The sequence below is a fragment of the Triturus cristatus genome, chromosome 3_2 (assembly GCF_964204655.1).
Source record: "Triturus cristatus chromosome 3_2, aTriCri1.1, whole genome shotgun sequence".
Taxonomy (NCBI): Eukaryota; Metazoa; Chordata; class Amphibia; order Caudata; family Salamandridae; genus Triturus; species Triturus cristatus.
Genome location: NC_140584.1, coordinates 41,144,313 through 41,166,769, shown reverse-complemented (window position 1 = coordinate 41,166,769; position 22,457 = coordinate 41,144,313). Strand labels below are relative to the sequence as shown.

General features: G+C 42.8%; 1 protein-coding gene across 1 annotated transcript in view; it reads left to right on the top strand.

Moving 5' to 3' along the window:
* Positions 1-22,457, top strand: part of LOC146856773 (otoancorin-like) — a 484,135-nt gene that overhangs the window by 412,429 nt on the left and 49,249 nt on the right. Inside the window, exon 22 of the mRNA XM_085647226.1 lies at positions 119-258. Coding sequence (XP_085503352.1) covers positions 119-258 — 140 coding nt within the window. The remainder of the gene's footprint in view (positions 1-118; positions 259-22,457) is intronic.

Here is a 22,457-nt window from a genome sequence, read left to right as displayed (position 1 = left end):
AGTGCATGCATTAATGCTACAATTATAGGCATGGTTTGTGATGCATATCTTGAGAAGGATTATCTACCCCATATGACAAGCCTACAGGATAACCTTTTCTTCTCATCACTGTTTTCAGTGGAGCTGCAATGCATATTGGGAAACTGATGTGCCCGGATAATGTTGTGCTGACAGCGCTGAAGAGCAAAGCTTTGGAAGTTTTCGGAACTCCCGGTATCTGGACCGGAGAGATATGTCAGGAGGTGGGAACAGTAGCAGGTAATAGTCAATGACATATCTGTTCCATATCCTGAGTCAAAGTTTAGTTGCGTTCATATTACATGTATATAATCTAACTACTGATAGCATGTGAAAACACTATGACAAACACATTTTCAAAAATAGGCTCTCAATAATATTGTCCTGAACCTAATTCCAGTATCAAGCACTTGCTCCCAGATATGTTAGAATTGTGGTTAGTATAGCAAATAGACCCTGATCTATGTTAAAAGACAAGTAAAAATCTTTGCATGGAGGTAATATGTTTTAAGTTTATATTTTGGATACCATTTTTTCCAGAAGGTCTTTTTTCAGTATATTTTCAGAACTGCATGATACTGATCTCAATGACATACACATTCGTTTTTGGCTGAGGATATATGGTGTTGGGAGGGGTTTTACCCAAGAAAAAGTTCATTCTTTCAGGCACCCACTCTCACTATCTACTCTGATTGCCATGGATTTTGATTCACAAAAATGCCAGAGTAAAAGAGAAATCATGCACAATTGTTCCCAGACGGCATCATAAATCTGAACTCTTATCTTACTGTTAGCCTCCCAACAGCCTCCCACTTTCTACTTAAATGCAACGGTAAGGACAGGGAGCAGGAGCCCAGTTTACACTCTGTTTCTGCCACATAATTCATGACCCTTGAGTCTAGGGTGACGAGGGCACTGCCAGGGTACCAAATGCCATGCTGTTGGAATAAAAATGTGTTAGCTGAGTGATCCATGCATTGTATGGCTTATGTTAGCATTTGCGGCACCATTTTATTTCCAGTCGCCATTTTGAGGAATGATCGAAATTAACTTCCGTCTCTCTCATGTTCTACCCCAACTGAAAGCAGCTGCAATTGTTTTCATTCCTTTAAGGTTGAGTTTTACTGTACTTATGAATACACTATCTTTGTCTGTACATACCTTTCCCACTAGATAAACCTGCTCCCACCCTTAGAGCGGCGGGTGCAGGCAGAGCGACCTTGGCGCTGAGATAGCATGTGCCCGGTCTTAGGATCAAAACCCATCCTTCTGTATCTCGTTTGATCACCACCTACCAACTGGAAATTTCCTGTCAGGGTGGGTCTTTATTGGTTTTGAGTTATACTTATTGTTACACCATGTTTGCTGAAGTCAGTCCCTCCGCAGCAATTCAAGGAGGCTGGTCAGACCGGACTCCACTCGAGTGTATCCTTAATAAAGCTTACTTGGTTTGTATTCTCTACTGTCTGACCGACTCTTCATTTGTATGGAAGGCTGAGAGGTGGTCCCGAGTGACCCGGGTGACCCTCATCGTATCACTTCCTTCAATGCCAGGGCATCCTATGCAGAGTACATAAAATTTACAACCATTGTTCATGGTAGAACTGGATTATGAAGGCTGCACAACAGCTAACAAACTTTAATTTATTTTTATGTCTCAGCTCTAGACAGCACATACGCTGTTTTGAAGAGAAATGTTGTATATACTTTGTGGGCTTCAGCCAACCATAGGCTTCACGTTTGCTGGCTCCATCGTCCCTCTCATATTCTCTCTCCCCATTTGTCCAAGGCATGCATGTTCTGGCCTCTTCCTGTGTTTAGCCCTCCCCAAGAGCATGGACCAATTACTACTATCCATCCCCAGTACCCATTTTAACAAATGTTTTTGGAATTACTTTTTTCTTTGATTTGGAACACTTCACATGAGTGCTTATATTTTCACTCGCAACAAGCTACGCTGCTCCATTTCTGTAAACAGGGCTGTAAATCTTGTTCTTATCTCATCACAAATGCGGCAGCAATCAGAGATGTGAAGCTGCCACAGGTTTGTACCAGATGTCTGTTGAATTTTCTTTGTGTTTTGAAACACTGCAACTAGTAATGGGAGCTGTGTATTAGCCTACACTTTATTGGAGCGGGTCCGGTTTCATCCAGAGGGGATTTAAATACGGTGTCTTTCCTGCAATGTCCTACCAGCTTATCTTATTATGGATGGTGGCTTTGTGTATTGATCTAAACATCTTAGGTAAGTAGCAGCCCGTTAATCTCTTAGTCACGCTCACATTGTACATTTTCAGTTGTTATTCAGTGGTCACTTTGATTTGTGGGATATGTTGAAGTAAAATGCTATATTTGTAGCTGTTCTCGCATTGCAGGGAAGCACACGCTATTGAGCAGTCGCTTCTGCACGTATGACATTATCATTTAATATGTTATTCATCCTTAATATGGCGCTATGGTATTATGCACATTCTGGTTAATTTTTCACTAATGTCACGCTCTTAGTCATGCTCATATTGCATGGATGTATACGTTTTTAGCAGTCATTCAGGCTTGTGTGATATTATTTCTAAAAGGTTCACTTTCAATAAGGTGTCATGCACACGTTATTTAGCAGTTACTTCTGCTCGTGTGACATTGCTTTTCAAAGTGCTTCTCTTTCTACAATGTGGAGTCATGAACTTGTTACTCATCAGTTACTTCGGCTCGTGTTACATAGTTTTTCGATACAGATTCACAATCTTTCTAAATGGCATCACATCACTATGACCATTTTGTGTCAAGGTTTTACATGCTCACCGTATTACCCTTTTAGCTGTATTTAGACCACATGGGTGTTTACGCCATTTAGCAGTCACTTCGGCCTGTTTGACATATGTATTTGATATGTTCACTTTTTTTATTAAGGTTTTTATATGCCGCTGTATGTTTTCTTAGTTTTATTTGTTTTTATAAAGTGGTGTAATCTGTCATGACCTACATGTTTTGTTGCACAATCCTAGAGGTTGCTCCTATTTGTTGTCCACATGTTATACGTTCACTTCTTTATACTAACTAGCTCTGCACTACATGTAGCCGATACTTGATATTGTGCCAACCGTAATTTATGGTATGGATCGAATATACACCACATCCTTAATTGGATGTGGTTTTGGGCATTTGAACCCTATATTATTTGGCACATTGGGACAATACTATATGTTGAAACCAGGTGAACACATTTTTGGCATGTCATAGCACTTTTTTCCAGGACTTTCAGCCATGCTGAACAGCAGCCGTGCTGCTGTACAACATGGCTAAAAGACATTGACAACGCCAATAACTCTCGCATTGCCGAGACCTATTAGCTTTGCCAATACTTGTTTAGAATGTCAATGGAGAGAGAAGTTTGTTGAAAAGAGGGAAAGCTCATTTGCTTCAGCAACCAGAGTCCTTGGATGAAACTTGACAATTTTGATAGCGCCCTTACCCTCTATTACCCGCCCCTATCAGAGTCAGGCCTTAGCTGCAGGGTCAGTGTTTTGAACAAACGGAGCTCACAGACAGTTGTTTTTCCATTCACCTTGACTCTTTGCACTCTCTGCTATACAGCGCTGGTCACTATGGCTCTATCTGCTCTTGTAATGATGACACTGTTCTCAGTAACAGACTATCTGAAACTGTGGCTTACCAGACAAATCAGTATCGGTCAGTCAGTGGTTATGTGGAATCTTTAGTGGGCATATACCCGTCTTTGGGATCTTATATACATCTGACACATTCTTTAGCTTTTAGAAATATAATTGCCATCAAACAAAGTGGCCTAAATTAAGGGCAGTTGGAATTTCCTCTGCTTCCTGAGTTTTGAATATCTCAGCTGCAGTTTCTCTACAAAGGCGGAGGAGCATCGCCCCACTGCCTGCCTCAGAGCCAGCAAATGACAAATAAAACGATGTTCTCGCATAATTTTATTTTGCCTTTGCTTGCTCTGAGCCAGCACTGTAGGGAGGGGTGGGACCGAGGCATTGGAAGGGGGAGGAGTAGTGCTACGTGCACTCCCTAAGTGTTCATGTGTGTTTGGCCGGCTGTCTCAGGCCGACCAACACACACATGTGCACTTAGGTGTCTCTCGCCCAGCTAAGCAGCTGGGCTGGAGAAACCCCTCAAATACTCTCTGGCCTGAGCAGGGCGTCTTTCGAGCCTGCTCAGGCCAATCCCTGCGCTGCTCTGCAGCACAGGGATTGGATGGGTGTGTCCCAGGGGCTGCTGGGACCAGGAAGAGGAGATGTGGTACGATGCGACGCAGGAGGCCCCTCGGCGGCAAGGTTAATTGTTTTCAATATATATTATTTCTAACGTCACGCCCACACAACCCCCCCCCAATGCACAACCGACTCACCCACCAACCTAACCACCCTTTGTTTGAGGTGGCCGCCACTGGATCATCTCAAAACTGTCATAATTTGTACCATCGAGGGTAGACCACTGTGGTGGTTTTCAGCAGTGTGAAGTAGAAGTTCTCCACTTTCACTATGTTTTCCACTCTCTTCCATATCACACGCTCTGCTCTCTCAGGTTTAGACTCTAACAAGCCCCTGTTAACCTGCCAAGGGGCAAACAATAGGTACGAAAAATGCCTAATCATTTAGCCTATAGTAACCATCTTTTACTAGACCCTACTAATACACTAACTTGAAGCTCCTGCCTGTCAGCAAGATGGGGTTTGTATTTTGGACCCAAAACATGAAAAAAGTTGTTGTGTATGTAGAACAACAATGAGCTGAATTTCATGTCTAGGTGCAAATGAAAAAGACTTGTTCTCACTTTCAATGCTTCTCATGACTTTTTCTCATGCTCTCTTCTTTCTAAAATTCTGCAAACGGAATATAGCAAGCAGTATCAGCATTCAAAAAAGAACATAATACTAGTGATCAAATTTAAGTAGGCTTTTGAACTGGGATGTGAACCCTCCTATTGTGAAGCAGTAGAAATGTTGCTGCTATCTTTGATGCTTACCTCATATTTGTGAAGATTAATACCTTGGCATCCTGATGCTTCTTTTATTTGCAAGTGGACCACAAAATGGTTCTGCCTTTGCCTTTGAAATGTTGTAAATCTGTGTTCCAGGCTTCTATTTTGTTTCATATGGACTATGGCAATTCTTTATACCTTGACCTTCCCAAAAATCCCCTACCATAAATTCAGCTTACTTAAACTTTTGCAGCCTGGCTTCTTCTACAATTGCCACCATGGTGACCAATGTTCCACCACCTTAAAATTCTTGACTGTCTCCCAGGTTTAATAGGTCAATATTAAATCATTCTGCATCTCCTACTGGGCACTCTAACATTTTAGCCCTACACTAAATTGTTCTAAAGTTACTCTCTCTGCTCCGAGTTGTACTTTGTGGTGGCAGAGGCTTTCATGCTAATATCCATTGCATGATCTGGACTTGTCTGTGTGAACACGTTTTCTCTTATCTTGCTTCTAACTATTGAAACTCTCTTCCTCTTCAAGAAATTGGTTTTACAGCTGATTTGCTTTCTTGTGCTCTGTTTCATGTTCCTCCACATTGCCAGGCTGGTCTAGCACCAGGTTACCTAGTTCCTGCTAACAGTCAAGCTTTGTAAGTACCCTCCTGTGGTGGCTGCTGCAAGATTTCATGTTGGCCTCTTCCAGCGATGAATCTGACTATGTTACACAGAATTTTGTTAAGAGTTTGAAATGTAACATAGGCCCCAGGGCTTGGCAAAGTGACAAGTTGTGCAGCACTTTTGCTGTTGTGTTAAGCTGTGTCTCCGTTGAAGGAATCGGTTCTTTGAGGAACCTTGTCTTCAGCTATATTAGGTTCACTTCTCATGAGAGCACAACAGATTTTAGTGATGATCTGGTGAGTTAAAACCCATGTTGCTTTGGAGGAATGACTCATCTCTGTATTATCCTGTTAATAAAGGTACTGTATAACTCCTTGGCAGACCTTGTCCTGTCAAATAATCAAAGATTCTACCTTGCTTTTAAATTTCATTTGACACAGTTGAGTCGCGATTACTTGTTGTTCGCCACAGTCATTCTCTATCTCTTTGCCAACATGGGCTATCAACTGCATGACCGTCCTCTCACTCTCTACTGTCATGGAGAATGTAGATTCTCCTAGTTTGTTGAAAAGAGAATTTGGATTGCACAGAGATTATATTTCTACTCCATGCAGCACTTCAGAGCAAACGTTTAAACACACTTAAAATTCAAGAATTAGAACTAGTACTACAGTCTATGTAAATCCAAGCCCAGCAGCCAACTTTCTCTTAACAGCTGCCCCAAGGCTAAAATATCCAGAAAAACTGAACCAGAAAATAGTCTCAGAATTTCCACTCTTCTCCTATACTCAAGTCCTCCATCCTGATTGATTCTCTGAAAAAATATAACCTTGAGGTAAATGAAAAGGGAATGCTGAGCATTTTCCTGGCAAATAAATTAATATACTTGATACCATGTATACATTGCATAAACCACTCCCCTTCCAAATATAATCTTACCTATGGAAGGAGGGTGGGATAACGCTAGCTTCTGTGTCTTTCATTAAATTCCGATTCTCTGTTCACCAAACCAGGAGAACTACATTTCATGTCAAAACCGGAGGCTAGCATTATGCATGTTTAAAGTTGTGAAAGCACAAAAGACGAAACATGTTCCACAGGTTTCAAATACAACTTTGCAAACACATCAGCATTAGACCCATTCGCTGCTTTAAAAATCTCCTCAAGGCGCCCCCTTAAGAAAAAACTTTACACGCCATCGCACCTTTTACTGAATGTGCACCAAATTTCTGCATATCAATTCCCACTTCATGCATACAAATTCTAACCCAACGCAGTAGAGTCATTGAACTCACAGGATTAAAAGGTCTCAAATAAGAGATCAACAACTGTGTTACACCATCCCGTCTATAATCATTCATTCTACATTCATACTCCTTCAAACACTGTACTACACCTATATTTGGAAGATCATCAAATCTTGTATAAAACACTAAGAAAGACATAGCCTCTGTCATATTATAATTTGAAAATATAACTCCATCTTGGTTGTAAAAACGATCACTCACCACCACGGCTTTTACATCGGAAACCCTTCTAAATGAAAGGAAACATTGCAAATTTGCTAATTTACAAGATAATTGTCATGGAGTCACATACGTATTTAAAGGCCAACTCTCCAGTTTTGCAAAGATCATATTTATATTCTTAAACTACCATACCTAGGTCTAGGTGGTCTCTGCAACTAATCCTTTTCATAACTCTACAAATTACTCTACTGGTGATCTATAACAATTAATAGTCCTATAACTCAGACCCTTTTCAAATAATGAAGGACAATATTTTGTCCCTCTCTATGCACCAACAACCCCATCTTTTCTAAGCTTCAACATAATGTTTTCTAGTTCCCGGCGCCCAAGACTAGCAAAGTGCTTTTCACCCTCAAAATCTAAGCAAGAAGGTCCAATGCCCCTTCTATTACCAAAGCATGAACCTCTTTTTCTGCACCTGACAACATCTGCTCGAAAACCAGAATCAAATATTTCTTCTCTATTACTAACTCCAACAACCCAGGGAACCCCAAGTCTAAGATGTCCAAAATTGAGTGATCAGAACTACCTGACATTTCTGCCTCCTCACCTCATAAAAGGGAGAAATGCATACACCCGAAGTCTCTCCAATCCTGTTGAAAAGCATCCGCTGCTTCCTCTAAAGGATATGGCCTCCAACTGAAATACCAAGGTAGCTGGAATGTCAACCTTAACACAAACAGATCCACCTCTAAGGAACCCCAAATCTCTCGATTTCTTTTGAATTCAGCTTCCACTCTCTGTAGTCCATAAGATATCTTGAATTTTAATCTGCTGCTGTGTTGAACAGATTTGGTAAATTCTCTGTTTGTAAACCTATCCTTTGTTCCAAACAAAAACTTAAAATCTCCTTCACAATTTAGATTCCTGAATTTGCTGCCACCCAAGCGATTTATATAAAGGACTGCTGAAACATTGTCCATTTCCAGTAAAATATTGCAGTCCTTTGATGTTTTCCCAAATGTTTTCAATGCAAAAAGACCTGCTCTCATCTCCAAACTATTTATATGGTCCCAACTCTCTCTTTATTCCTGACCAACTGCCAACTGTCTCTTGTTTATTCAAACAAGCTCCCCAACTAAAAAGGCCTGTGTCGGTCTCCAGTATATAATCTGGACATATTCCATATATCTCTCTGCTATTCCAACTATCCATATTTTCTATCCACCCATTCAACTCTTTCTGTGATTCTGCAGTAATCTTCACTTGGTTCCCATACATTAAACCTTTCTTTAGGCCTTCCGTCTTCAAATTCAGTAATGCCCTGAAATGAAGTGGCCCCGAAAAGGCCACCTGAATTGACGACAAAAAACAACCTATAATCCTAAAGACTTTAATGTAATGAACTGTTTTTACGAAACCTATATAACTTCTGATTTTATTTTCACAACTTTTTTCTACGGGAAAAATTTAACTTGCAAGCACAGGTATTCACCTGAAACCCAAGAAACTCTACCTCCTAAGAAGGAACCAGCAATGACTTTTCCATATTGACAAAGAAACGCAGGGATTTCAACAGATCCAGCACTAAACAAAGCTGTGTCCTTAATTCTTCTTCATCTTGACACATGATCAGAAAATTGTCCAGTTACATAATTATTGAAGATCCTCTCTCTCTGAGAAATGCAGCAATTGGCCTCAGTTCCTTCGTGAAACATCACGGTGCTGATGCAAGTCCGAAAGGTAGACAAGTGAACTGCTAAAGGTTCTCTACCCATCTGAATTGCAGATCTCTGCGCCTGTCTTCCGCTATTGGTATGGTAAAATAAGAATCTTTCATATCCAGTTTTATCAACTGATCGTTCTTCTCCAAAATAATTCTTAGAAATGGATACTTTCCATCTTGAAATGGCTGTAAACCAAAAATCAATTAAAGTCAAATTGATTACAGGGTGCCAACACGTTCTTTTTCAAGAAGAAAAAAATTGTATTCACAAACGGTACTGCTTTCTCTGACACTTTCTCTATCACTCCTTTTTTTAACATATTGTGAACCTCCAACTCCATTTTTACAGTCATTGTGAAAGTCCATCTCCATTGGTTCTATGTCTTGAACTGGTAATTCCCTGAACTCAATTGTGTAACCCTGAACAGCATTTAGGACCCATTGATCTTTTGTTAAAATCTTCCAATTGTGTACAAGTGTTTTTTAAACGACCCCCAACTTTTCCTAGGAAAGAACCAAAAAGTGTCTTCGTACTTACCTTGGTTTCCTTGGGTGAAATGAGCCCTTCCTCTGGGCTAGAGACCTCTGTTAACTCTTCCTCTCTGTGGGTAGAAGCCGGTAGCTGACTGGAAACCTCTAAACAAAGCAAGTCCCTGTGATCAGTAATGGGACCTGCTATATGACCAGCCAAAGAAGCAACCCTTTGCTCCGGCCCTGTTAAAAACACATCCTCCAAACACTGTTCTCATTGAGCTATGAGCTTTATCTAGGCTTGTAAAGGTGGCCACATACTTCCCAACACTTTTCACTAAGCCATCCCCAAATAAAAATCCTTTTGATTCTTCACTCTGCTCCTTCTTCACAAAACCCCCTAACTTAGGACTAATGAGCATGAGAATTGCTTTTCTCCTCTCAGCCACCAATGCTGTGCTTGTATTTCCAATTAAACAGATTGCTCTTAGTGACCCTCCCCTTAAATCCACAGAAACAGATTTGGCTTTTTCAGCAATATCCATTATGCTTGCTAAAGGACTAATAACGCCCAGCAGTCTATCCTGACACTATTTAAGTGCCCTCTCTAACCCTTTTCTGGGATTGTGACCTAATTTAAAAAGAGAACTAATGAGGTCTGAGTCCAAATCCGGAGTCACACAAGCTTTGTCCTCAATAACTAGACTAGAGCATTCACTCTCATCGCAGCTCTTGCCTCCTTCTCCAAAGGTCTCTTGAGCCCCAATTTTATAAAATCAGATACATGAGCCAGAGGCCACTAGTCAGCACTTCTCGGGGTCTTATCATATCTGGGCTAAAAGTATCAACCCCTTGAGGATCCTTTACAATTCCTTTCTCCTTCTGCATCTTCTCAACCTTATCATAATCTAGATCCCAACTATCATCTCTGTAGTTCTCAAATACAAACTCATTGTAACTATCTCTATACTGTTTGTTTGAATCTTTATCATCAGATCTAGCCTGAATCTCATGTGTGCCTCAAGGAACAGCCTCCTGTGTTGCCTTCTACCAATTTAAAAAATCACTCTTCTGCCATATTAAATCACCCTTTTGCCATATTGAAAAAAAAACGAATTAGCCCCATATTCAATAGTTTTCCTTTTCATCTTTTTCTTACCAGATATCATGCTCTTATTTACATCCTTCTCATCGAAAGACCAGTATTTCTCAGCTGATAGATCCTTAGCCTTTCTTCTCCTCAAAATGGATTCCAAAACTTATTTTACTGAAGCTCTGACCTCATTATGTACCATTTACTTTAAACAATCCTCCTGATTGAAATCTTCCCTTCCTCACTTATTTTTTTACCTCTTGAAATCAAAAATATATCTAATGCAAAACCTGAAAAGGTCTTTTTTATCTTTATTTCCCCTTTTTTTTGTTGATGAGTCTCTCACCAAAAACGTTTCACCTTTTAACCTCTAAGTGCACTTCTCTCGTAAATTCCATTGGAATGACAGGAATTTGCAGTACAAGTCAGTCTCATGCTTATTACTAACCTAAAAAGGCTGCCGGGGACTTCAATCTCCTTACTTCTATTGTTCTATTAATATGGCCACCTGAACTTCATGACATTTACCATGCGTGCACTGCGTGGTGACATCACTGTGCTTGCCTGGAAGCCCTGAGGGTCTGACGAACACTAGCGCCTTCACTGAAACACACTTGCTCACTGCGCACGGAAAGGAATGTGCTCTTTGCACCACCCCTACCTCAGCATATTGCAAGCCTCAGGTCTTGACATGAAATCCATCAAGCAATATTTGTTAATGAGGAAATAGACTGGCCATGTGGTGCCTCTCACGCTCAACTATAACTGGATGTTCAGTTGCACTAGCTTCATTGGGTGAGGTTCATAACCCTGGCACTCAGGCTCTATCTCAAAACAATATGATTCAAGCAATCACCTGATGACTTCTCCGTTTGAAGCAAATGCCGCAGTTTATGTTGATTGCATAAAACAATACATCAAGCAACTCAACAGTGTTGTCATTAAGCTGTGTTGCGCCCCAATATATCATCAATGTCAACACCCATCACATCATCTATGTGTTGAGTCATAAATCATTTGCTTGGCAAGTAAAGCATGCAATCTTTAGGAACTGGAGTTTTCCCGCCATCGCAAAGAAGGGTAATTCTGACATGTGTTTAGACTTGGGTCTCTACCATGTGTGTCCTCTGAGCTCTGGCGTCCAGCGGGCATGGACTGTGAGTGCTGTGCTTTGTTTAAACCCTTTAGCTGGCTTGCCCTGCCATAAGGGATCCCAAAGCAAGTTCAATCTGACCGCCACCCCTCTGTTACCAGGTGTGGCATTAGGCTGATCCTTGCGAGAACCACCACACCAGCTGTTGGACTTATGTCCCTAGGTGGTTCCCCCATCCGAGCCCCCTCTTTTGTTATTGTTTTTTATGAGCAGCCTGTCAAGATCATGGCTCTCCAAAGGTTGGCTAAGAATATGTCCTGTCCTACTTCCGAAAGGTGGACCGTAGCCAGTTGTAGCTCTGGCGCCTCAGGTTAATTAGCCCATGCATAATACCATCCCATCCATTAGCACTGCAGAACCTATATACTGCAACATAGAGTTTTAAGGCCCCTTTAGATAGGACTCCTCTCCATGGGTGCTGGGGGTGTCACATGGTTTTAGGCCACTCCCTATTTACATTGCTAAGTTAGCTCAATCACGTTAGCTGTTAGACAGCCATCTTGCTGCTTTTGCTGCCTTTGCACCCGACACTGTTGTTACATGTTATTCATTTGAGAAATGCAGACTCGCTCTTGTCTCAAGTGAATGTTATTTATACATCCTTAACAGTTGCTAGTGCCCTTGGTCTGTACATCGAGTAAAGAACTGTTCTAGGACACTAGACGGTGCCGGCTGATTGTGTTCAGGGTGATCGTACCACTGTTTAGTCATAACATGCACGCAGCTGCAAATACCAGAAAGTCGTAGGCTTTAATATTACAGCGCAGCAGGTTTTTAGACATTCGATAGAAGAGCTGAAGCAGAGAACACTGAGCTGATCCTGTGATGTGATACACCTAAGCTGATCTATACGGTATGGGGTCCCCTATGCAAGCCTATGAGACCTTCTAATAGTCTAATAATATTTTATTAGTTGCTAGAGAAAGGAGGGTGGTTGTTTTCCACTGTCATTATTAATATGATCGCTCCTTTCATTTTCTATGGTATTGTAACAATGCTAATGGTAATGATCTTAACCATTTGTCTGCTTATGTTAGCCAAAGTACTGTATAACAGGACTCGAGGTTTATGAATAAATTCTTTAAACTTTACTGTGTCTTAGTTATTCTGTTGTGGACTGATATATAAGTGCAAACGGGTATTTCGGGTTCCCACCATTCCTGAGAATAACTAAGTCGCATGTTCTGGGTTGTCTATACATTGGGACCGCCGGGCTAAATCTCGGATAACGAATGTGACACTAAGCTAGTCGGATAAGGGGTTCTTAGTTCTGAGGGGAGTTTCTGGTACACCACAATTCTCTAAGGTTCTGGTTTCCTGCGCATAGTTCTGTGCATACGCAGAATCCCTACAACATGGCGCACCTAACGTTTGGTCTTAATATCTGAGATGCCTTAGTAGTGCTTTTATTAGTCCACAACGCCCTCACTCTGGTTTCCGGATAACGGGAGTGACGGTTTAACCTACCTAGGTTTTAGGCTATAGGTTCTTTCAAGCTTGATAATAAAAAAGGTTACACTAATCTAAGTCCAAGTGCTACTGAAGATCTCGTTGTATCTTCTTTTTAGTCCTAATGGCGGTAGACATTCCCGCTCATAGTAGGGTGTCTCTACGTGCTCATTTGAGGACGTATGGGGTGCCTGATGACGGGATGGCAGTGGTGTTTGTGGTTAGTGCAAATACCACTTACCCTTATGAGTTGTTTTACTCTTGGGTTACCTTTGAGGCTGTGGATGATACCGATAAAACATTCCACAAATACACTGCTACGCAGGTGCCTCTTCATTATACCCCATATATGGCTTTAGAAATTCCTATTTCTACCTGGCAGCACACTATTTGGTTTAATGGCGCCCTCCCCCACACGGTCGCCCCGGCGAGACTGGGTCCTTTGTCAATTGAAGGAGCTACTTGGCCGGTACTGACCGGACATACACCTCATCCACGCTACCTGACGGTAGGTGTGGATAGCTTACGTATACTACACACAACCCTGATTACGGTCCATAGGGCTTTAGTGCAGTATGTGTCGCGCACTGTACAGGTGGGGGCACCTGCCGTTGCGGGACACGGGGCTGATCACCATCATGCGGTGGTGATCAGTCCTGTAATGGTAAACGCGGTTGTTGGCAAGCGCCCCCAGAATAAGGATGAGTATCCTTATTGGCTTGCAGAGAAATTCGATCAACTAGAAGCCGTGTTTCCTAACACTAGTCCTGTGGAAAAACACAGGATACTCACTATTACTTTGCCGAAAGAACTAGTCCCGGACATTGTCGATTGTGACAATTGGGGCAAGGTCTTTGCCGCGACCTATTCGAAGTGCTTCGGCACTACGTCTATGTCGGTACTACCTTCCGTTATCAAAAAAGTCCAGGAGGATCATGGTGCGGAAGCAGCTATTGAGTTGGGAATGCGGCTTATCGACAGCTTCGATATACTATGTTCCATGATTATGGGAAATCTCAAAGGAGATGCCATGCAGTTTCAAGTGGGAAACATGATGGAACTAATTGCGGATGAAGATAAGCCGAGGGAGTTTGCAAAAGTTATTGCGAAAGCCTATAGGATGGTTGGACGTAGTGCCCTAGGCGTGAAACCCACCATCAAAATTCATGATGTAGTACAGCACACTAAAGTGAGTTCGTCTACAAAAGACGATAAACCCAACTTTCCAAAACAAAATTGGCGAGCTAAGAAACAAGATAAACAGCAACAGAAACAGGATACTCGTCCTGCCTCTCCTGTTCAGGCGTATGTTGAACGCACTTATGATTTGCGTGATCGTTCTCGTATTAAGTCACCTGATAGGTTTCAGGTTCCTGACCAGCGCTCTCCTCGTTCTTCACAGGAATCAGCAGCTTCACACTTTGGTGGCGGAGACCGTGGGAGAGGCCGGGGTGCTCAAGGTCGAGACCAGCCCCGACAGGCGGACGGAAAAAGCAAGCAATAAGATTCTGCACGTCCGCGTCCCCCGTTTCAGAAAAAGAAAGTTGCTGCAATCTCAGCGAAGTATGCCTCAGATGGTACGGACACAGCTTCTGAACATGAAATGGGCGCTGACACTGCTAGACAGCGCGGCGGAAGTTACAGTAGTGCGGGGAGCACTGCGTCCATTTCTGGAGGCGACAGCAACTAAAATCTATGTGACAGTAGAAACTGCTGATACTCGCGTAGCCCCCCCTGAGAGATTATTTGAAGTAGTCCTCAATATTGAGGGTGACATACAATGAAAAATTAACGCGGTATTTTGGGATAATCTGACGACCACCTATGATATACTATTGGCGGAGAAAGATTGGCCCCCCGGCTTTCGTTCTAAACGCTCCAAGGGGGGAAGAAGTCATTCTTCCTTCTTTTGGACACATGGTGCCCAAGGAGGAGTCTAGGAAGTTAGCCGAGGAGTGGGCGCGGGTGCTAGCACCTGCGTTGTATCGTAATCAGGTGGGGTGGGATAAATGTTCTACCCTCCACGAAATTCCATTGCGGTCCGACCCCCAGCCACAACCTCAATACCCTATGCGTCGAGAAGCTAGGTCTCACGTCGCGTCTATCCTTGAACAATTGGAATATCAGGGAGTAATTGAAACGTGTGTGTCACCCATGAATAATCCTTTATTCACTGTGACGAAGCCTGACGGATCGTACCGCCTAGTTTTGGATTACCGGCACTTAAACTCGCACTGCCGGAATTGTGCGGTGCAAAATACACATAGTTCGGCTCTCGTCGATAGTCTTGTGAGAAAGAGGTTCAAAACGACACTCGACTTATCCAATGGCTTTTATTGCCATAACATATCCCCTCATAGTTATGAGTGGACCGCTTTTACTTCGGGTGGTCAACAAAAAGTGTTCAAAAGGCTTCCTATGGGCTATAAAAATAGTCCTGGGGTATTTGCTGCCCGTGTGGTCTCTCTCTTAGAGATGGTAGACCCGGAGGCATACTCGTACGTTGATGACATATACTTAACAGACGACGAGTTGCTTCCACACCTTGCTCGCGTGGACAACATAATAACTATGTTTGCGGACTTTGGTTATAAGTTTAACTTTAAGAAGTCCCACATTGCCGAGTACACAGTATTATTCTTGGGGTACGAACTCAACAATGAGGGCCGCGGCTTGGCTCCGCAGTTCCTTGAGAAATGCGCACGCCTTCGTATCCCTGCGACATTGAAACAACTACAATCATTGCTGGACTTTCTGAATTTCGGTCGTACCTACATTCCTGAATATGCCCAGCGTATCAAGACACTATATGCCTTGGTACAACCAACTTTTACCAAATCTTGCTGGCTGCCAGAGCATTCAGCTGCATTGTACTCTTTGCAGTCTGACCTTCTTACTGCGAAATATTTACAAACTCGTGATAACCACACAAACCTGGTCATAAGAATTGTACCGGGTGTGGAGGGGTTCACGTACTTAACATACAATGAGGGCGACACAGTCCCCATTGCTTACAAATCTCATTTATATACTTCGGCTGAAATGCGTTTCTCCACTGTCGAAAAGGTTTTGACAGCAGTTCAGATGGCAATCCTGAAAGAACGAGCGCTATCACAGGGGAAACGCATGATGGTGGTGACACCGTTTCCTGCCCTGGAGGCAGTCACTAAAGCAAGTGTGCCAAATTCTAAAGCTTTGCATCCAAGGTGGATACAATGGGCGACCTCCTTAGCCTCGCCTGACGTCGAATACATCTTTGACGCAGGGCTACAGACTCAGGAGAGTTTGGAGTATGAATTAGTTCATCCGGCTCCACTTACATTGCGCCCGTTGGAGGAGTTCCATTGTGTTATATACACTGATGGGTCCGCGCAGCCCGCAACTGGATCAAGGCACGCTTATTCAGCGGCTTGCGCAATTGTTGTTGGTACTTTCGTGAATGGAGAATTCGTACAAGATGCGGTGCATACGCAGACTTTGGGTGATTGTACCGCACAATTGGCGGAGCTTCGTGCTCTAGTGCTTGCACTGGAGTTTGCTGATCATAGAGTCACAACTCTTATAGTGAGTGATTCTTACTATTGTGTTCAATCTTACAACGACAATCTGACGTTTTGGATCGCGAATGGATTTCGTGATTCAAAAGGTAGCACAGTGAAGCATAAAACGCTTTGGGCTAGGGTGGCTGAACTAAAAGACAGTCGGCCCCTTGTGAATGTTATTCACACTCTTGGTCACCAACGAGTTGGCGTCCATGCTGTCGGTAACAGTTTGGCTGACGAGGCAGCTAAAACAGCAGTGGCAACATACTTAGTAGCAGCAGTTACAAGATCCAAAAGTAAGATCGATGATGACATCTTGGCAGCCATTGCTGCTTCAGAGACTGGGACAAACTTCCCTAGAGGTTTCCCTTCTCGATACCATTATCACTTAAGTCCTGATAACGTCCCGTTAGTGAGGATTAATGATGTTGGGGATAGAGTTATTCCCAATGCAGACTGCAGGCCTGCTTTGGTGCAAGCTGCACACGAGGGTGTTGCGTCTGCGCACGCCGGAGTGTCTGCAACTGTGTCACTGTTGCAACAGCGTTATTGGTGGTACGGTTTGTACAAACATACGCGGACTTATGTCCTCAATTGTGGTATTTGCCAACAAATAAAGCCGTCTTCTGTGGCGCGTCCACCACAAACGCAGCTGCATATATCTAATCAACCACTAGTGTGTGTTTATTTAGATCACTGCGGTCCTTTTTCCTCTGATACTGCGTACAAGTATATCTTGGTTGCAGTAGATTCGTGCACACGTTTTCTTTGGGTGTGGCCACACAGGAGTGCTGATGCCAGGACTGTCATCAAAGCATTGCGTGTCTTTATAGGGAGTTTTGCATGTGGAACCCTTCACTCTGATCAGGGCCCTGCGTTCGCCTCTAAGGCGTACAAAGAAGCTATGAGAAGTTTGGGGGTCCAAGTCAAATTTTCGTCTCCATACCGGCCTGAGGGCAATAGTGTTGTGGAACGAATGAACCGTGACCTAAAGCAATCATTGACAGCCAGGGTGTTAGGTACTGGCAAAAACTGGGTAGCCCATTTGTATGACATCCAACGTGCACTTAATAATCTCCCTAGAAGGTCTCTGGGTGGGAGGACCCCGTACATGATGCTCTTCGGGGTTCGAATGTTTGTCCCAGACCTTGAGGGTCTAGACATGGCGGCGGCGGCGGCCGCGCCTTTTGACTTGGATGACCACTGTACTGTCTTACAGAATCTTCAAGAAGCAAGAGACACTCTAGCAAAAGAGCACATATCCTCTGCGTCCGAAGCTGGACTTCAGATTCCGGTAGTCGGCTGGCTACCCAGAGTTGGTGATCTGGTCCGTGAGAAGGTGGAGAAGAAGAAAGAGTTTGGCCCCTCTTATCGTGCACCAGTGCCGGTGCTTGGAGTTGAGGGTACACGTACAGTTGTTTTACCTCCACTTCCTGGTCACAGAGACAACAGGTACATTTCAGTTGACAATGTCAAGCTACACAGGGTGGCCGATTCTCCATAGTCTGACACCTTCAGTTTCTTGTCCTTCAATGATGCGCAGTTCTGTTGTGGTGCCACCATCTGACATCTTGCCTGAGGTTGCCATTGAAATGCAAGTACTTTCTGATTCTGCTGTATCGCCTGCGGATGGTGATTTGCCTGATGATGCTGAGTATTCTTATCCTGCTGATGTTCCATTGCCCCTGTTGCATTCAACAGAAATTATCAGGTCTAATTCTTCCTTTGGAACTGAATCTTTGACTTCCACTGCCCCTTCCAAATTTTCTAAATTTTTTGCCTGGTTCAAGAGACAATTTTTGGTTCCCCCCTGGATTTACATTTGGCTGGTGCTCATTTGCATTTTTTGTTCATGTCCATTGGCTTTGTGGTGGTGTTTTTTAGGCTTATAAATGGACACTACCTGAATGAACGTTCTACAATTAGATTAATTAATGGAACTTTGGCCCCACATTCATCATCGCACATCATGAAGAGGGACCAGACTTTTGTGAACATCACCGCCTGGCCTGTCCGTGATGGGATAGCATGGGATGCAGTTAAATTTCAAATTCATGGGCCCACGGAAGTGATTAATGTGCCATCTGTATATCGTGTTTCTATGGGTGATGTGGTAAAACAGAACATTCGATCTGATGATTGGGATGTAAAAACTATAGAGACACTGTTTTCTGATTTGAAATACTATGCCGCATTTGATGCTGAGGATTTGTATTTGAATACTGAAGACTATGCAGAGCAGTTTTGTTATCAACATTATGGAACTCATTTTCTTCATAGGGCAAGCACATTTCGTAGTTTAGTCAACTTTACTCAGTGGGAACATTGCCCTGCCCCGATGATTGGTAGTTCAAAAACTTTGGTCAACAAATTTTCATATTTTTCAGATTTCAGTGTATCCAATAATGCATCCTTTTATTTTAAACTTAGGGACGAACCTATTTCAAAGGTGCGTTTGACACACACTAAATTGTTGTTTTCTAAGTCCTTTATGGACGATTTGGCAATTGGAGGGTATGACGTTTGGAAAGATACTATTGATCTCAAATCGGTTTGGGGAACTAAGTCTTGGCAAGTACAAGGAACAGAAGCTTTACATCGTGCCTGCCTCATCCCAAACCACATGTTATTTTTAAATTCCACAATTTTTCAGACAACCTGTTTTGGATTGGCTATTTCAAAAAAATTAACTTCTCCCTCGATCCCGGATCTGAGTGCTTATCCTGGTTGGGAGAATCACACAGATCTGTCCCTTGCTATGTTGCAGTCTTTTATTTCAAATTCCACCTTCAATATTAGTGCATTTGACCCTAAAGGTTGGTTGGTATGGCAGAGAAGTTCGGATACCTGTCAACGTAGGTTTTTGGGGTTGGCTCCCGGATACATACAGGATAGAGTAGACCCTCGTTTTATGTCCTCACACACTGTCACTACCTACTCGGTAGGTAAATTGTGCCAGTCATGGCTGCAACATTCCACATTAGATTCTGTTAAAATTCACTTGTCCCGTTTACATGACAAAATAGATTTGAATGATTTTGTTAAAGGTCCCGCATTGGGAAGATCCAAAAGGTGGGTGTATGCTGTTTACAACGAGGTTTGGAAGTTGTCGCAGATTGAGGCTGCTTCCAGGCTCCGTGCTATTGACCAGGCCAATATGGAAAAAGTATTGGCAGTAATAGATAATAGTATTAACACCTTATCTTCGAGAATATATACATTAGATAACATTGTTTCATCTGTTGTAGATATTGTCCAGGAGGATGTGTCTGTGTTATATCATGGTCAAAATCAATTACGATCGATTATGCAATTTGCTTGGACTTTGCAAACGTTAAAGGCGGGGAAAGTACCTTGGGATTACATGAATATTTCTTCTTTATTCCGCCCATTTAATCTGACAGCAAAGCAGCAATTCATGTCCATGAAAGATGCTACGTATTCACTACTGCATATAGAAAAGTTAGAACCTTTGCCTTTTTCAGTGGCTGAGTCTGATTATGCAGTGTGGCTCATCCATGGGATGGTCACTCTCCCGATTTCTATGTATAAGTTTAGTTCGTGCATGAAACATTACGCCTTGGGCAGATATAAAAAACTTGGTTCTGCATTCTTGCATGAAGTCTGGTCTCTCCCATTTACATATCGATGTGAGAGAGAAGGCAAAGAAGTTTATTTGAAGGGTGAGGAGTGTACGTCTGCTCCTGATCATTCCGTAGTGTGTAGACATATCCAATTACATGGATCGTGTAACAGGAATGCCCCTAATTTAGCTTGCGTGTTGAAGGGCATTCCTGTGCCAGTTATAACGCCATCATTTACGCTGCTTGCTAATGGTAGTTATCTGCTTTTAAATAGTGAGGCTTGCTGTGGGATGTTAGCTGGAATTCCCTATATTGTTTCAGTTTCACGGAGGGTAATTTGCTGTAATAACGTGCTTTTCCCACCCCCGCAAGGCAGACTTGATATATCCATCTGGCCGACGATTCCAACCTTGAAAGCAGAGTTCAATAGGATGAGCAGAATAAGGGCTCTTTTGTCTCAAAAGGAGGTTGCGTTGACTTCGTCCCGTGAAACATTTCTCCTTCAAGTGGCGAACACTCGCACAGAAGTTCAAGCTCTTTTGAATACTGACCTCCCCCTGCATTTTGGCACATTAATCCACACTATCTTCAATGCTTCTTCCACGACTGGTCTGGTCCATTTTTTTTAAATTGTAGGCTCTGGCCTTGTGACGTCTTTCCATTCTATCTTTGGTATAATACCAGCTATTTTTCATTCTATTTATTCTGGGGTTTTCGGAAGGTTTCCTCTGATTCTCGCATTAATTGCTGGCATACTCCTGTTGGTCTGCGCTCTACGCTATGGATGCACGACTTGCGCTACTCGACCACGGATTCAGCCTGTTCCATCTGCGTAGCCGGATGTGGGAATCCTATGGCACTTTACCACTGGCTACCTTGAGTGTCGCTTATGGATTATCCTTCCGGTTCCCGTTTTTCACTTGTGTACAGCCTGTTTTTCACTGTCTCGACTGTCCGTTCCAATGGGCTCTTGATATGTGTTTGTCAAACTTGGTGTCACCTGACCTGGATTTTGATCGACTGATGTATCCCTTAGTGGTTCATGAGTTTGACTGTTCTGGAGTCGGGTTTATGGCCTTGGGTGCGGCGCATGGAGTCCTTGGTTTATGGGATATCGAGAAGGCAGCAGTTGACTTCCTGGCACGAAGTTACATCGAGATGCCTGCTTCTTGTCCACGTGGGGTGCTTGATACTCATTTCCCTGTGGAACACGTGTGTTCTTTTTCTTTGCTGAATTGGATGACAGACAATTTTGCGGATGACTCCAATGATTTTCTACTGGAAGCTGCGGCTGCATACGCTGCTTATACTTTCCTAGATTGACATTTGTGCTCACAATGTCTGGTGGCGAGTCATGTGGAGTTGCATTTTTTCACAAGCGATCGTTGGCCTCTATGGTCGATGGCTTGTGTTTTTACATATTTTTCTCTTCGAATTTTTTTTTTTCCTCATTTTCTGAAACTCACATTTCAAGCTCTTTCGTCTGCATCGTTGATCTTGAACTCTGCGTTCTATTAAAATATACGCCCCTGGTGGTCCCGTGGTTCGATCAAAGGGGGATGTCACGTGGTTTTAGGCCACTCCCTATTTACATTGCTAAGTTAGCTCAATCACGTTAGCTGTTAGACAGCCATCTTGCTGCTTTTGCTGCCTTTGCACCCGACACTGTTGTTACATGTTATTCATTTGAGAAATGCAGACTCGCTCTTGTCTCAAGTGAATGTTATTTATACATCCTTAACAGTTGCTAGTGCCCTTGGTCTGTACATCGAGTAAAGAACTGTTCTAGGACACTAGACGGTGCCGGCTGATTGTGTTCAGGGTGATCGTACCACTGTTTAGTCATAACATGCACGCAGCTGCAAATACCAGAAAGTCGTAGGCTTTAATATTACAGCGCAGCAGGTTTTTAGACATTCGATAGAAGAGCTGAAGCAGAGAACACTGAGCTGATCCTGTGATGTGATACACCTAAGCTGATCTATACGGTATGGGGTCCCCTATGCAAGCCTATGAGACCTTCTAATAGTCTAATAATATTTTATTAGTTGCTAGAGAAAGGAGGGTGGTTGTTTTCCACTGTCATTATTAATATGATCGCTCCTTTCATTTTCTATGGTATTGTAACAATGCTAATGGTAATGATCTTAACCATTTGTCTGCTTATGTTAGCCAAAGTACTGTATAACAGGACTCGAGGTTTATGAATAAATTCTTTAAACTTTACTGTGTCTTAGTTATTCTGTTGTGGACTGATATATAAGTGCAAACGGGTATTTCGGGTTCCCACCATTCCTGAGAATAACTAAGTCGCATGTTCTGGGTTGTCTATACATTGGGACCGCCGAGCTAAATCTCGGATAATGAATGTGACACTAA